Genomic DNA, 12,468 nt, shown 5'->3' on the forward strand with positions numbered 1-12,468 from the left:
CAAACATTATTGAGATATTTGCATATCAATATTCTCAGTATTTATAATAGTCAAAAGTTGGAGGCAATGGTCAGTTGATGAATTAATAAAAAATAGGGTAGAATATAATGGAATATAATTCATCTCCCCTTCAAATATCCAAATACTAAAAAAAATTCTAAATATTCAGTTACAAGTTGAGAAGTTATGTGACTTTTTATTTTCTGAGTTATGATCCTGCTATGTATCTTGGGATGGCCTCAACTCAGGATCCTCAGGCCTCAGCTACCAAAGTGTTGGGTCACAGTCATGTGACACCATACATGGCTGCAATAATTAAATTTCACTATTTAAAATGCCTTGTTTTAAACTGGCATTGTAGAAATTAAAACAAAGTAATTCTAATCATAGTTTTTATGATACATCAACTGGTTTTACTAAAAGACTTGTGACTGGAGAGGAAAGCTGACACAGGAAATTAAGCAGAAAAGGACTCCAGTCCTTTCTAGTCATCCCAACACTTAACTACGCCAGCGTATGCCCAACTCCAGTACTACATCAGGAGAAAACAGAAGGAAGGCCCTCGTATTGGAGTTCCATACCCCAAACGCTATTCTGTTTCTGTCAGTTTATCTCACTCCATCCCCTTCAGTGCTCTTCTGCTCATTCGTTTGCAGAGCAGCAGAGCGTGAGCACACAGGGATGATTTGCTTCAGATTCTTCTGTTTCTCTTGGTCTGCTGGACAGATGACTCCAGACTCATCATTTCCTTAATCCTTCTGTTACATCACTTATTTAAAAAAAAAATATTTATTTTATATATGATGAGTACACTGTAGCTGTCTTCAGACATACCAATAGAAGGCATCAGATCCCATTACAGATTGTTGTGAGCTAGCATGTGGTTGCTGGGAATTGAACTCAGGACCTCTGGAAAGAGGTCTTAAGTCAGTGTTCTTAACCACTGAGCCATCGCTCAGCCCCTTCTGTGTATTGCTTAAATAAGCTCTCAGAAAAAGGTTATACAAATTATTTAACAATTTGATGTAACCTCTAGTGCTTACATAGTAAACCTGGTCTGTAAGGCTGACATGACATTATTCTCATCCAAGTTCAAATACTAAGAGCTGGGAAATTGGCTACAGGGTGAAGCTGGGAGGTGGCGGCACATGTTTTTTTTTTTTTTTTTTTTTTTTTTTTTTTTGGTTTTTCGAGACAAAGTTTCTCTGTGTAGCCCTGGCTGTCCTGGAACTCACTCTGTAGACCAGGCTGGCCTCGAACACAGAAATCCACCTGCCTCTGCCTCCCAAGTGCTGGGATTAAAGGTGTGCACCACCACTGCCCAACACGGCGGCACATGCTTTTAATCCATCACTTGGGAGGCAGAGTCAGGAGGACATCTGAATTAGAGGCCAGCTTGCTCTACAACTAGTTCCAGGAGAGCCAGGGCTACACATACACACACACAAACACACACACACACACACACAAACACACACACACACACACAAACACACACACACACACACACACTCTTCTCAAAACAAAAGCAAAAATGATCTGAGCAGGCTCTGTATGCATACATATATATACAGGCAAAACTTCATACATATAAGATAAAAATGAAGAATAAAATAAAAGAACCCTAAGAGGAAAACAGCTTAAAGACAATTTGGTTTTTAAAACATCTCATCTTCCAAAGTTACTGACCCAAAGGATCAGTATTTGTAGTTAGAAATATGATTAAACAACACACTGGGTTTTATTCAATACACAATAAAACATGAAACGAAGAGGGAAAATGACTTATTTATCATAGTAACAGTGGTAAGCGTATCACATATTTAGAACTGGCATTAAAGCACATAAATCTAACAGCTAACATGGTTTATTGAAAAGATTCAGATCACTTTGAGTAACCTGACTCTCAAAACCAAAATTCTTCTTCAGTCCATTTGCCTCCTGATAAGTGCTCTTAGAGATGCAGAAATAATGGCAATTAAAGAAATTTTATAATTTGGGGTTGGAAGGATGGCTCAAATGCTAATAGCACCTGATGCTTTGCAGAGGACCTGGGTCTAGCTGCACACTAATGGTAGGTCCCAACTGTCTGTCTCCACTTTCTGGAGATCTAATATTCCTTGCACACTAGGTACACATGGCATATGTATATATACTTTCTTAGTTAGGGTTTCTTTTTTTTTTTTTTTTTTTTTGGTTTTTCAAGACAGGGTTTCTCTGTGTAGCCCTGGCTGTCCTGGAACTCACTCTGTAGACCAGGCTGGCCTTGAAGTTAGAAATCCGCCTGCCTCTGCCTCCCAAGTGCTGTGATTAAAGGCGTGTGCCACCACCGTCCAGCTTAGTTAGGGTTTCTAATGCTGTGATAATATACCATGACCAAAAGCAAACTGGGAAAGAAGGGGTCTATTTCACCTTACAACTCTCAGGTCACATCCATCACTGAGTGAAATTAGAGCAGAAATCATGGAGGAATGTTATGACTAGCTTATTTTCTATGGCTTGCTCTTAAACAACTCAAAATCACCTGTCCAGGGATGGCACCAACCATAGTGGGCTGGCCCTCCCACATCAATATTTGCTCAAAGAAAATGCCCTACAGACTTGCCCATGGCCAGTCTTATGGAGGCATTTTCTCAATTAAGATTTCCTCTTCCCAGTTATGTCAAGGTTCATTTAACCCCTTGTCAACTTCACATAAATATGTCACTTATTAATCATAACCTTTCCTTTCTTGTTCATCTCCTAAGATCTCATATTAATAATCACAATATAAACACAATAATTTTAAGAGTTCTTTAGTCTTTAAAGTATTTCAATACTTTAAAAGTCCAGGTTTTCTTGAAAAGTCCAAAATCTTTATCTAACAGCATTATTCATTATGCATTTCTCAGTTTTCAGGCCCAAAAATGTGTTCAAACACATAAAATTACAACTAATGTCCTCAATAAAGGATACTCCATTTTACCTTTGTAAAGATGGCCAGCGGCATGCCATATTGGTCTTCTTCCAAACCGGAAATGAGCCCTGGTATCAGGACCACCTGCCTGGTATTAGCTTGAGGCTGTACAGTAATTGGAGGACTGTCTGAGGGCACTGAGTCCTTTTGAAATAAGTGTGTCTGGTCTGACCCCATCTGTTCCCTTTCTTTCAAGCTGGCATCCTCTAAGACACTAGGATCCAAAGTTTCCCAGTCACTTTCTGAAGACTCTGGAGATGGACGAGGTGGAAGTTCCAAATATCGGCCAGTATCACTGGGTTCTTGTCCTTTGTTGTTGTTGCTTTCTACTTGGAAGTAAGGCTTCTCCGACTGGGGAACAGCATCTTCTCCATGGTTTCCTGCCATGGTTCTCGTGACAGTTCCCAAGCTGGTATTTAAGATGTTAGAAGTAGACTCAGAAATAAAATCATCTGCAGAGGGATTACTTTCCTGAAGTCCAGCATCTTCAGACATACTCTTTCGGGGTCTATACTGTGAACAGTCACTGAGGCCATGCTCAATCATGCCTAAAATACAAAATATTGAAGAACAGCTTGGCTTATAATAATATGGAAGAAAATAAGGTATAGTTTCATTTTATAAAGTAGAAATTTTCTATAAAAATTTTTTAAAAGCTATATTTGCATCTTTTTAAATAAAATTTCTATTAAAAAAGGAAAAACTGAAAAAGTTGGGTGTGGTAGCACACAAATTAATTCCAGCACTTGAGAGGCAGTGGCAGGCAGTTCTCTGAGTTTGAAGCTATCCTGGACTACAAAGTGAGTTATGACAGCCAGGGCTGCGCAGAGAAACCATATCTTGAGAAACCAACCAACCAACCAAAAAAAAAAAAAAAGATGGGAGCTGGCAAGAAGGGTAAGGGTGTTTGTTGCGTGACAACCTAGGCTGAAGACCTCAACACACAATGGAGGGCACACTCTCACAGGTTGTCCTCTGACCACCAGCATGCCATGGCTTACAGCACCTCTCCCCAATGTTAAAATTAAAATAAGGAAAGAAAACCAGGCTAAAGGAAAAAAAAGAAAACAAAAAACAAAAAAACCTATTGCCAAAAGGAAAATTAAGATGAAAATGTTAACCCTAATGAGTTTACTTTTTGTGTACTTTTATTATTGAAAAGTCAAAATTCCAATTAATATTAAGCAAAAGTAGCAATGGCTATCCTCTTACCTGGAAAAAGGGATAACACAGTCATTAGTGCACCCACCAATCTATTCACTGGAGAAATGTAAAACAAAACCTGAAATGGATTCAAATGAAATTAAATTAGGAAAGTCACAAGGCTGTAATAATATATACGGGAAGGATTCTTTGCCTAAGAGTAATAAAGTCCATGAACAGATAGATGTACAGCTTAGTCTCCATGTGGAACCCCTAATAACTGGAGCAGGGCTGTCTCTGACTCTGTGACCTGCCTTTGGATCCTTTCCCCATCTATAGCCTCGTATAGCCTCATAGAAGATGTACCTAGTCCTGCTGCCATGTGATATGCCATGGCCGGTGGATATCCATGGGAAAGACTGGGAGTAAGAGAAGGAGAAGCAGCTGCTATCAGGATACAAAGCAAATACATACATACATACATACATACATACATACATACATACTACATGAAAAATAGTACATTTGTAAATGACATCCCTAAAAAATGACAAATATAACAATTTGGATGATTTGAGCCGCCCCCCCCAAACAAAAAAAAAAAAACCCATGAGTCATGATTTAAAACAACAACAACCACAACAAAAATAAACTGCCCACCACAATTCAGATAAAATTTGCCAATGAGGTCTGGTGATAATTCAAAGGATAAAAGTGCCACCAAGCCGGATGACCTCATTTTAATCTGTGTGTCCTACATGGTAGAAGAAGAAAAACTGCCTGCAAAAATTGTCCTCTGACATATACATCCACATGCTTCGTGGCTGTGAGAATGCAAAAACACACATAGACACAAATACAGACAGACAGACAGACAGACAGACACACACACACACACACACACACACACACACTGAGTTAACCAGGCTTTGGGTCTGGTTAATTTCATGATTTTTTAAAAATAATTTTTTCAAGTTTTTTATAATAAGGTTTTAATAAAAAAAAAAAAAAAAAACACCAACTGTAACTTAGAAAATACTACCAATGAACACTAAATGACCATGGTAGATTGTTGGGCAATGGAATAGTCACAACATGTTAGATCTATTGTCCCACAAATTATTGGTTAAGGTAGTTTGTCAACTTAACCAAATGATCAAAATTTTTATTACCAAGAACCATACAGTTGTGTCACATTCTGAGATCATATCATCATTGATCTAGAATCCTGCTAAAAATGTTTAAAATGAAAGTAACCACAAGAAAACAATCACACATTTAATTCTATAATACTTGACTAGACTCTTTTTTTAAAAGTGCCAATCACACCTGCTTCAACACCACAGATACTAAAATTGGAACTATACAGAGAAATGGCCCCTTGAAAAGATGACATGCAAATTCATGAAGCATTCCATAATTTTAAAAAGTGTCAAACATGAGGACTGAAGTTCAGGTTCCAATGCCCCCACACAGCAAGCTTGTAAATAGCAACTCTGAGGCGGGCAGAGCCTAGCCAATTGCTGAGGTTTGCTGGTTTCCTGTATATCTAAAGAAATACAAATCCCAGGTTAAAAGAGATCCTGACTCAAAATGAATAGGGTGATTGATAAACGAGGATACCCATTACCCTCTGCTAGCCTCAGCATGCATGCACAGGTGCTCAGACCTGCATATACATGTATAGACACCCATACAGATACAGATCAATTAAAAAGTCCCAATGTCATGAAATTGAAGAAGAAATGGGAAAAAGCAGCAGAACTGGGAAGACAGTTCAATGGTTAAGAAAGTATAATACTTTAGCAGAAGACCTGAATTGGGTTCCCAGCACCCACATCAGGTGGTCAAAAAATGCTTATAATTCCAGTTCCAGAGGATCCAAAGATCTCCTGGATTCTGAGCATAGCTGCACTCATATATACAGATACACACATAGACACATAGTTAAACATAAGATAGATCTTTAAAAATGAATAAACAGCTGGGCAGTGGTGGCACACGCCTTTGATCCCAGTACTTGAGAGGCAGAGGCAGGCAGATTTCTGAGTTCGAGGCCAGCCTGGTATACAGAGTGAGTTCCAGGACAGCCAGGGCTACACAGAGAAACCCTGTCTTGAAAAACCAACCAACCAAACAAACAAAAAGAAAACAAAAAACCAAGAGTATGAAGTGATAATGGTACAATTTGACTTGGAGTTAGATGTACTAACATTGTGCTGTAGAATAATTTGAAATTGCCGGGCGGTGGTGGCGCACGCCTTTAATCACAGAACTTGGGAGGCAGAGACAGGCGGATTTCTGAGTTCGAGGCCAGCCTGGTCTACAGAGTGAGTTCCAGGACAGCCAGGACTACACAGAGAAACCCTGTCTCGAAAAACAAAAAAACAAAAAAACAAAAAAAAAAGAATAATTTGAAATTAGCAGGAACTAGAAATGTAATATAGGATTCTTGACTGGATCCTAGATGAAAAAGAACAACTGTCTATACATTTTATCTATAAAGTTAGAGATACCCTCATTTATTACCTTTCTATAAAGACACTGAGAACTCAGCTCCTTACCATTCTTGTCTGTAATTTTTATACAAGATAAATTACTAAGAGATTGATGGGATAGGCCATAGATATCAGAGAAATAAATTCAAAGGCTAAAGTCCAACAGAAATAAAATTTAGGGTGTGAAAGTCAGGTAGCCCAGGCTGCTCTGAAACCTGCCACAGTTCTCCTGCCTTATCCTGCCTTAGCCTCCCAAGGGCTTAGATTATAAGCCTGTGATACTATGTCTGGGCTTCTTTCTTCTTTCTTTCTTTCTTTCTTTCTTTCTTTCTTTCTTTCTTTCTTTCTTTCTTTCTTCTTTTTTTAAATAGAACACAAGAAGTTTTAAAAATTAAATTTTAGTTTGTGTGTTTGCCTGCATGAACAATGTGTGCTGCCAGTGCTTGCAGAAAAGCAAAAGAGAACATTCGATACCCTGATAGTGGAATTATAAATGGTTATGAGCTACCATGTGGGTACTGGGAATCAAATCCCGTGACTGAAAGAATAGCTGGTGCTCTTAACTGCTGAGTCATCTATGAGCCAGCCCCTATGGCTGGGTTTTTAATCTTTATTTTGTGTTCATGTCTGTAGGTGTTCATGTTCGCATCTAAGGTGTGTGAAAGCTAGAGTGAGACATCAGGTATCTTTTCCAGTTGCTTCTCCAACTTATTACATTTTTTTTTTTTTTTTTTTTTCGAGACAGGGTTTCTCAGTGTAGCCCTGGCTGTCCTGGAACTCACTCTGTAGACCAGGCTGCCCTCGAACTCAGAAATCTGCCTGCCTCTGCCTCCCAAGTGCTGGGATTAAAGGCGTGCGCCACCACCGCCCGGCACCTTATTACATTTGACAAAGTCTCTTACTTAAATCTAGAGCTCATGGACTGGTCAGATGGGTTAGCCAGCAAGTGACAGAGACTTTCAATCTCTATTCTTCCAGTGCAGAGATTACAGGAACATGCTACTTTGTCAGCTTTTCTCTGCACATGGGCACTGGGGATCTGAACTCAGGTGCTTATGCTTACATGTAAGCACTTTACTGACTGAGCCACTTCCCCGATCCCTAATATCCTAATTAGAGTAAAAAATCCATTCTCCTAAGTCCCCACAATGACACAACACTACTTGCATTGACAAAAAATTCTCTATTTCACATGGTGTATTATAATTACATTATTTCTAGGCAAATCAAATTAACATAAGGAACTAAAAAAAATAAATCAGCTATCAAGGATATTATTATAGCTACAAGTGGTAATGTATGCTTGTAACCCCCGGACTCAGATGTTAGAGGCACCAGGATTATAAGTTTTCAAACAGCCTGGATCACATTAGAGATCATGCCTCACCCCGACCCTCCCACCTCCCCAAAAAAAGAAAAAAAAAAAAAGGAGGTTAAAACATCTAACAAAACTTGAAAACAGATTGTATGTTATGTTCTACAGCCTTATTTCAGAGAATCTTTATTTGTTTATAAAATAGGATCATAGTTAATAGAACACAGGGCTGGAGAAATGACTCAGTGATGAACACTGACTGCTTTTGCAATTGATCCAGGTTCAGTTCCCAGCACCCATACAGCAGTTCACAACCTTATATAACTCCAGTTCCAGGGGATCTGATACCTTCTTCTGTCCTCTGGGGGCACTAGGTACACATGTAGTGCATATATACAAATACAGGCAAAACACTCATACTCATTAGGTAAAAATAAATACTTTAAAAACTGGATCACAGACTTGAAAGTTGGATAACTTTTAACCTAATGTGCCTTGAAACATCTTGACAATAAAAAGTACTTGGGAACTTTTATTGTTTGCAGTTATATGCAACACACAAAATAATTAGCTACTGATTTATAACTCATGTTAAATGACTCTTTCAAGTAGTTTTGCATTCAACTGAGATTAATTGTAAGAAAAAACAAAACCAAACTATACTGAAAGAATTACTGGGGCAAAGGAACAACTGGCTTAAGGTAATGAGCCATAATGAACACAGTACATGGCTGATCCCTCAACCTTACCTTAGTTGCACTGAATACAGTTAATACAGGATATAAAACTGGTTGTATTTCAGAGTTAGCTTCTTATTAGTCTAAAACATAATTTCAGCAAACTTCTTCTATAAAGGATCAGACACACGTGCTTTGTGAGCCATATAGTCTCTCATAACTACTCAACTGCTTCCAAAGGGTAAAAACAGCTACAAACAATAAGCAAACAGTAGGTATGCCTCCTTTCCAATAAAACTCTTATCATGGCTCAATAGTTAAGAACAGCTGCTGCTCTTGCAAAAGACCTGAGTTCAATTCCTAGCACTCACATTGAGTACCCTGTAACCAGAATTAGAGTATCTGTTGTCCTGTTTTCGGCTTCTGCAGTAATCTGTAAGCAGATGCATATAACCTACACACATACACATAAATTATAATAAAATAACAAGCTTCTATAAAAGAAAGTGGTAAGCTAGAATGAGCTATTAGAATGAGATATTATATATCATATAATATCTATTAGTTCATAGATCTAAGGTCACAATGACCATGGCAGTCCCATCTCTTTGTAGTACACAGTGGTCTGAAACCCAAGTTTAAGCCAATTAGTATAGGCAGACTTTTGATAACAAACTGATGGGACAAATTCATATTCAATAGCTTGGGAAGTGATATTATGTGTGAGGAAGCAAATAGCCAAATTATGGTTGGCAGTTTATTGTCTACAAGGGAGATCAGCTCTGAGTAAAACTAGTTGGACTGTCTGTAGTTCAAGGAGAAAACCTAACACTGTGATACCCTGGAAGCACCAAGTCAACCACCAACCCTGAAGTATCAGTGAACCAACACACTTCCTTTTCTATTTAAGTTAGTTTAAGCTTCTTATGGCGACAGTACAATTGAATGTACTATCAAAGTGTCTCCAAAAAGAAGATACAAATTTACTATCATGTGTATGATAGTAAAAAAGAATTTTGTGTTTTATCTGATAGACAAAATATGTTTTAATACTTAATCCTTAATTCCCACATTACAATAGTATATAAAATGCCAATAAAAAAATAAAAAAACCTGTTCTTCCTTTTATCCTTCTGTATCTCACCTTCTTTTCAAGAAGAATTAGCTTAAATAGAATCAAGACCTGCAGAAAGAGAAAGAAATACTATTTTAAAACAAGAACTCAGATCTATCAATCATTTGCTATTTCTTTTTTCCAGATATAAGCATGCATACAATATTAAATGATTACACTACTTAAGATACATGAGAAACTCTGAGCTGGAACTGAGAAATCGAGCATTAGCTATGTCCTCTAAAAATGTGACTCGTTTAACCTTTAACTAAAATAAGCTTTTTTGGGGAAGGAATAATATTCTCTCTGCTTGAAAATTTTCAAGTTTCTGAAGAAACAAAGATTTGAGGCTGGAGAATGGCTCAGTTGGTAGTGTGCTTGCCTACCATGCATGAGAGCCTGGTGTTCAGATCCCCCAGAAACATGTAAATTAGGCATGGTGGTACACTCCTGTAATCTCAGCACTGGGAGGCAGAGGCAGGAGAGTCACAAATCCAGGGTAATCTTTAGCTACACAGCAAGTTCAAGGCTCGTCTGGGATACATGCATTTACATGGATAGTCAATAAAAGTTTGGTAAATAAGTGACTCTGTGTGTGTGTCCTTGGCAACTTATGCTTTAACAATAAGGACCATAATCTCTGACAGCAAAACCACAACAAAAGAAAAAGTAATTCATGTAGAAAAATATTCCACTTTCAGGGAACACCATTGTTTCTACCCATACAAAGTGGAATTGCAAAGACTGCAGAATAAAGAAATCAAAAGCCACCTCTACTGAGCAAGAGGTCCTCCCAGACGTTTACCACACAAATGCTCCTAACGCCTCCAGCCTCATAGTGTTAAGAAGCTGTCTTAGAAGAGCAAAACCATAATGATGCCACCAGCTGATTGAGATGCTGCCCACTGAGTTCGAAGAAAAAAACACAAGCACAGCCTCTCCCATTTCAGTACATCGAAAGCTGAAGAATATCTATCACACCTTGTGTCGAAAATGAAGGACAAGATCTCGAGGAGACAGACCTACAATGTAAACAAGAGAGCTAAATGTGAAAGAGAGTATCTAAAGAAGCAAATGAGATTGTGTAAATATTCAAACATTTATGTAATATCTGGTGAAATACGTATATACTCAGAAAGAGTATTGTTTAACAGAATCTTCCCCAAGGATGAGATGTTTAAAATATTTCCTGTCAGACACATTAGCCATGTGGTCACTGAGCACTTTAAATGTGGCTTTTAAATTTTATGAACTGTAATATAATTCAGTTATGTCTACACTATTAGTGGATACAGTTTTAGACACTGGGTCTAACACTTGTATTTTACACACATAAACCGCATAAATTTAAAGATCATAAAGCTTACACCATAACAGCAGCCGATGTTTGAAATGTGAGCTGGTCACTGCATTACATGTACTACTATTTCTCAATCACAATGTTTTCCAATCACATATCTCTAACACCATAGTAAAAGAGAAAACAATTTATAAACACAGTCTCAGAACAGGAGTATCTAGCTGACTTTCTACGACTGCACAAGTAAACCACATCTTGGCTACTTCACATTGAAATGGAAACTGAGGAAATACAAATCACCATATCATTACAACTCTTTTTATCACAAAAGAATATGTATTGACTACCTCAGCTGACAATAGATTTTTTTGGTGCTGTCAATAGTGTACATTAACAAACCCCCCAAGTTGAAGAATCTCAGTCAAGAGCTAAGCAGCACCTGTGTCCATTCTATTAGAATTGAGCTGATGAGCATTAATGGAAAGAAGTCTAGCACTATTCTAAAACTCGAAACTTGCCTCTGCAATACATGCAAATATCACCACCAGTATAAAATAATGATCCATCTCAGTATGAATGCTGGGTATTTAAGGAAGCAAACTTAAGAACTTAGATCCCATACAAAGACTGTGAGTATTTCTTAGTTGTGTAATATTCAATGGAAAGCACATGTGTTTAACAGTTCTGTTGCATCAACAGTTACATGCAACTCAGTTTGACAAGAGAAAACTTTGAGGACATAGCTTGACCTGCAAGACTTACCAAGATATACCTGTGATCCTTCTAAGGAGGCCCCTCCCAAGGAACTGTTCATATGTTCATAGAGTTCCTGTGGAATGCAGATCGGTTTTAGAATTTTAAACGGTCACTTTAGCCACTAAGCTCCTAGAAATACGATGACCAGAAAACGACTGTGTAGGCTTTTCTGCCACCTACTAAATAAAATAAGCAACCATGGTCTCTGAAACCTGCTAGTTTTCAGCACTCAACTAATTCGTTTTCTTGTAGACACGAACAATAACAAGATAGAATCTGAGCAAAAAGAACAAAAAGCTACTCAGGATATTCTCTCTTTTTTTTTCTTCTCCTTTTCAGAACTTTAACAGCAATATTAATTACCTTCCCTCTGTCTCCCCACTAAATTCCTAACTGCTCCAACTCTCACCAATGCCCAAGACAGATAGAGAACTGTATACTGATGCCAGTCTTGAGAAAGATGTTATCTTTTTTCAATAAAATACCAGGAACTAGAAACTAGACTCAAATTTATAGACATATGCCATAGCAAAACATCATTCCTCCTAAGAGACACTGATAATAGTTGTTTACAGTCACTGCCTCATCAAAGATAGTCTGAATTCAGTACTTGAGTAAATCTACTAGCACTTCAATGTTTAATGCAGATGTATTTTAAATATTTATTTTATTATATATTAATTTTTTTTTATCAACATGCATGTGTGTG

At 37.8% G+C, this 12,468-nt stretch overlaps 1 protein-coding gene and 1 pseudogene across 2 annotated transcripts in view; one reads left to right on the top strand and one right to left on the bottom strand.

The window, feature by feature from the left end:
* The window catches only part of Avl9 (AVL9 cell migration associated), a 44,266-nt gene that overhangs the window by 19,049 nt on the left and 12,749 nt on the right, over positions 1 to 12,468 (bottom strand). For both annotated transcript variants that reach the window (XM_034519025.2, XM_076913295.1), the window contains exons 6-10: positions 11,766 to 11,832; positions 10,685 to 10,725; positions 9,734 to 9,772; positions 4,169 to 4,238; positions 2,966 to 3,504 (exon numbers count right to left, since the gene is read on the bottom strand). In XM_034519025.2, the coding sequence (XP_034374916.1) occupies positions 2,966 to 3,504; positions 4,169 to 4,238; positions 9,734 to 9,772; positions 10,685 to 10,725; positions 11,766 to 11,832 (756 nt within the window). The remainder of the gene's footprint in view (positions 1 to 2,965; positions 3,505 to 4,168; positions 4,239 to 9,733; positions 9,773 to 10,684; positions 10,726 to 11,765; positions 11,833 to 12,468) is intronic.
* LOC117721153 (U6 spliceosomal RNA) lies at positions 5,429 to 5,523 on the top strand (annotated as a pseudogene).

The sequence above is a fragment of the Arvicanthis niloticus genome, chromosome 15 (genome assembly GCF_011762505.2).
Source record: "Arvicanthis niloticus isolate mArvNil1 chromosome 15, mArvNil1.pat.X, whole genome shotgun sequence".
Classification (NCBI taxonomy): domain Eukaryota; kingdom Metazoa; phylum Chordata; class Mammalia; order Rodentia; family Muridae; genus Arvicanthis; species Arvicanthis niloticus.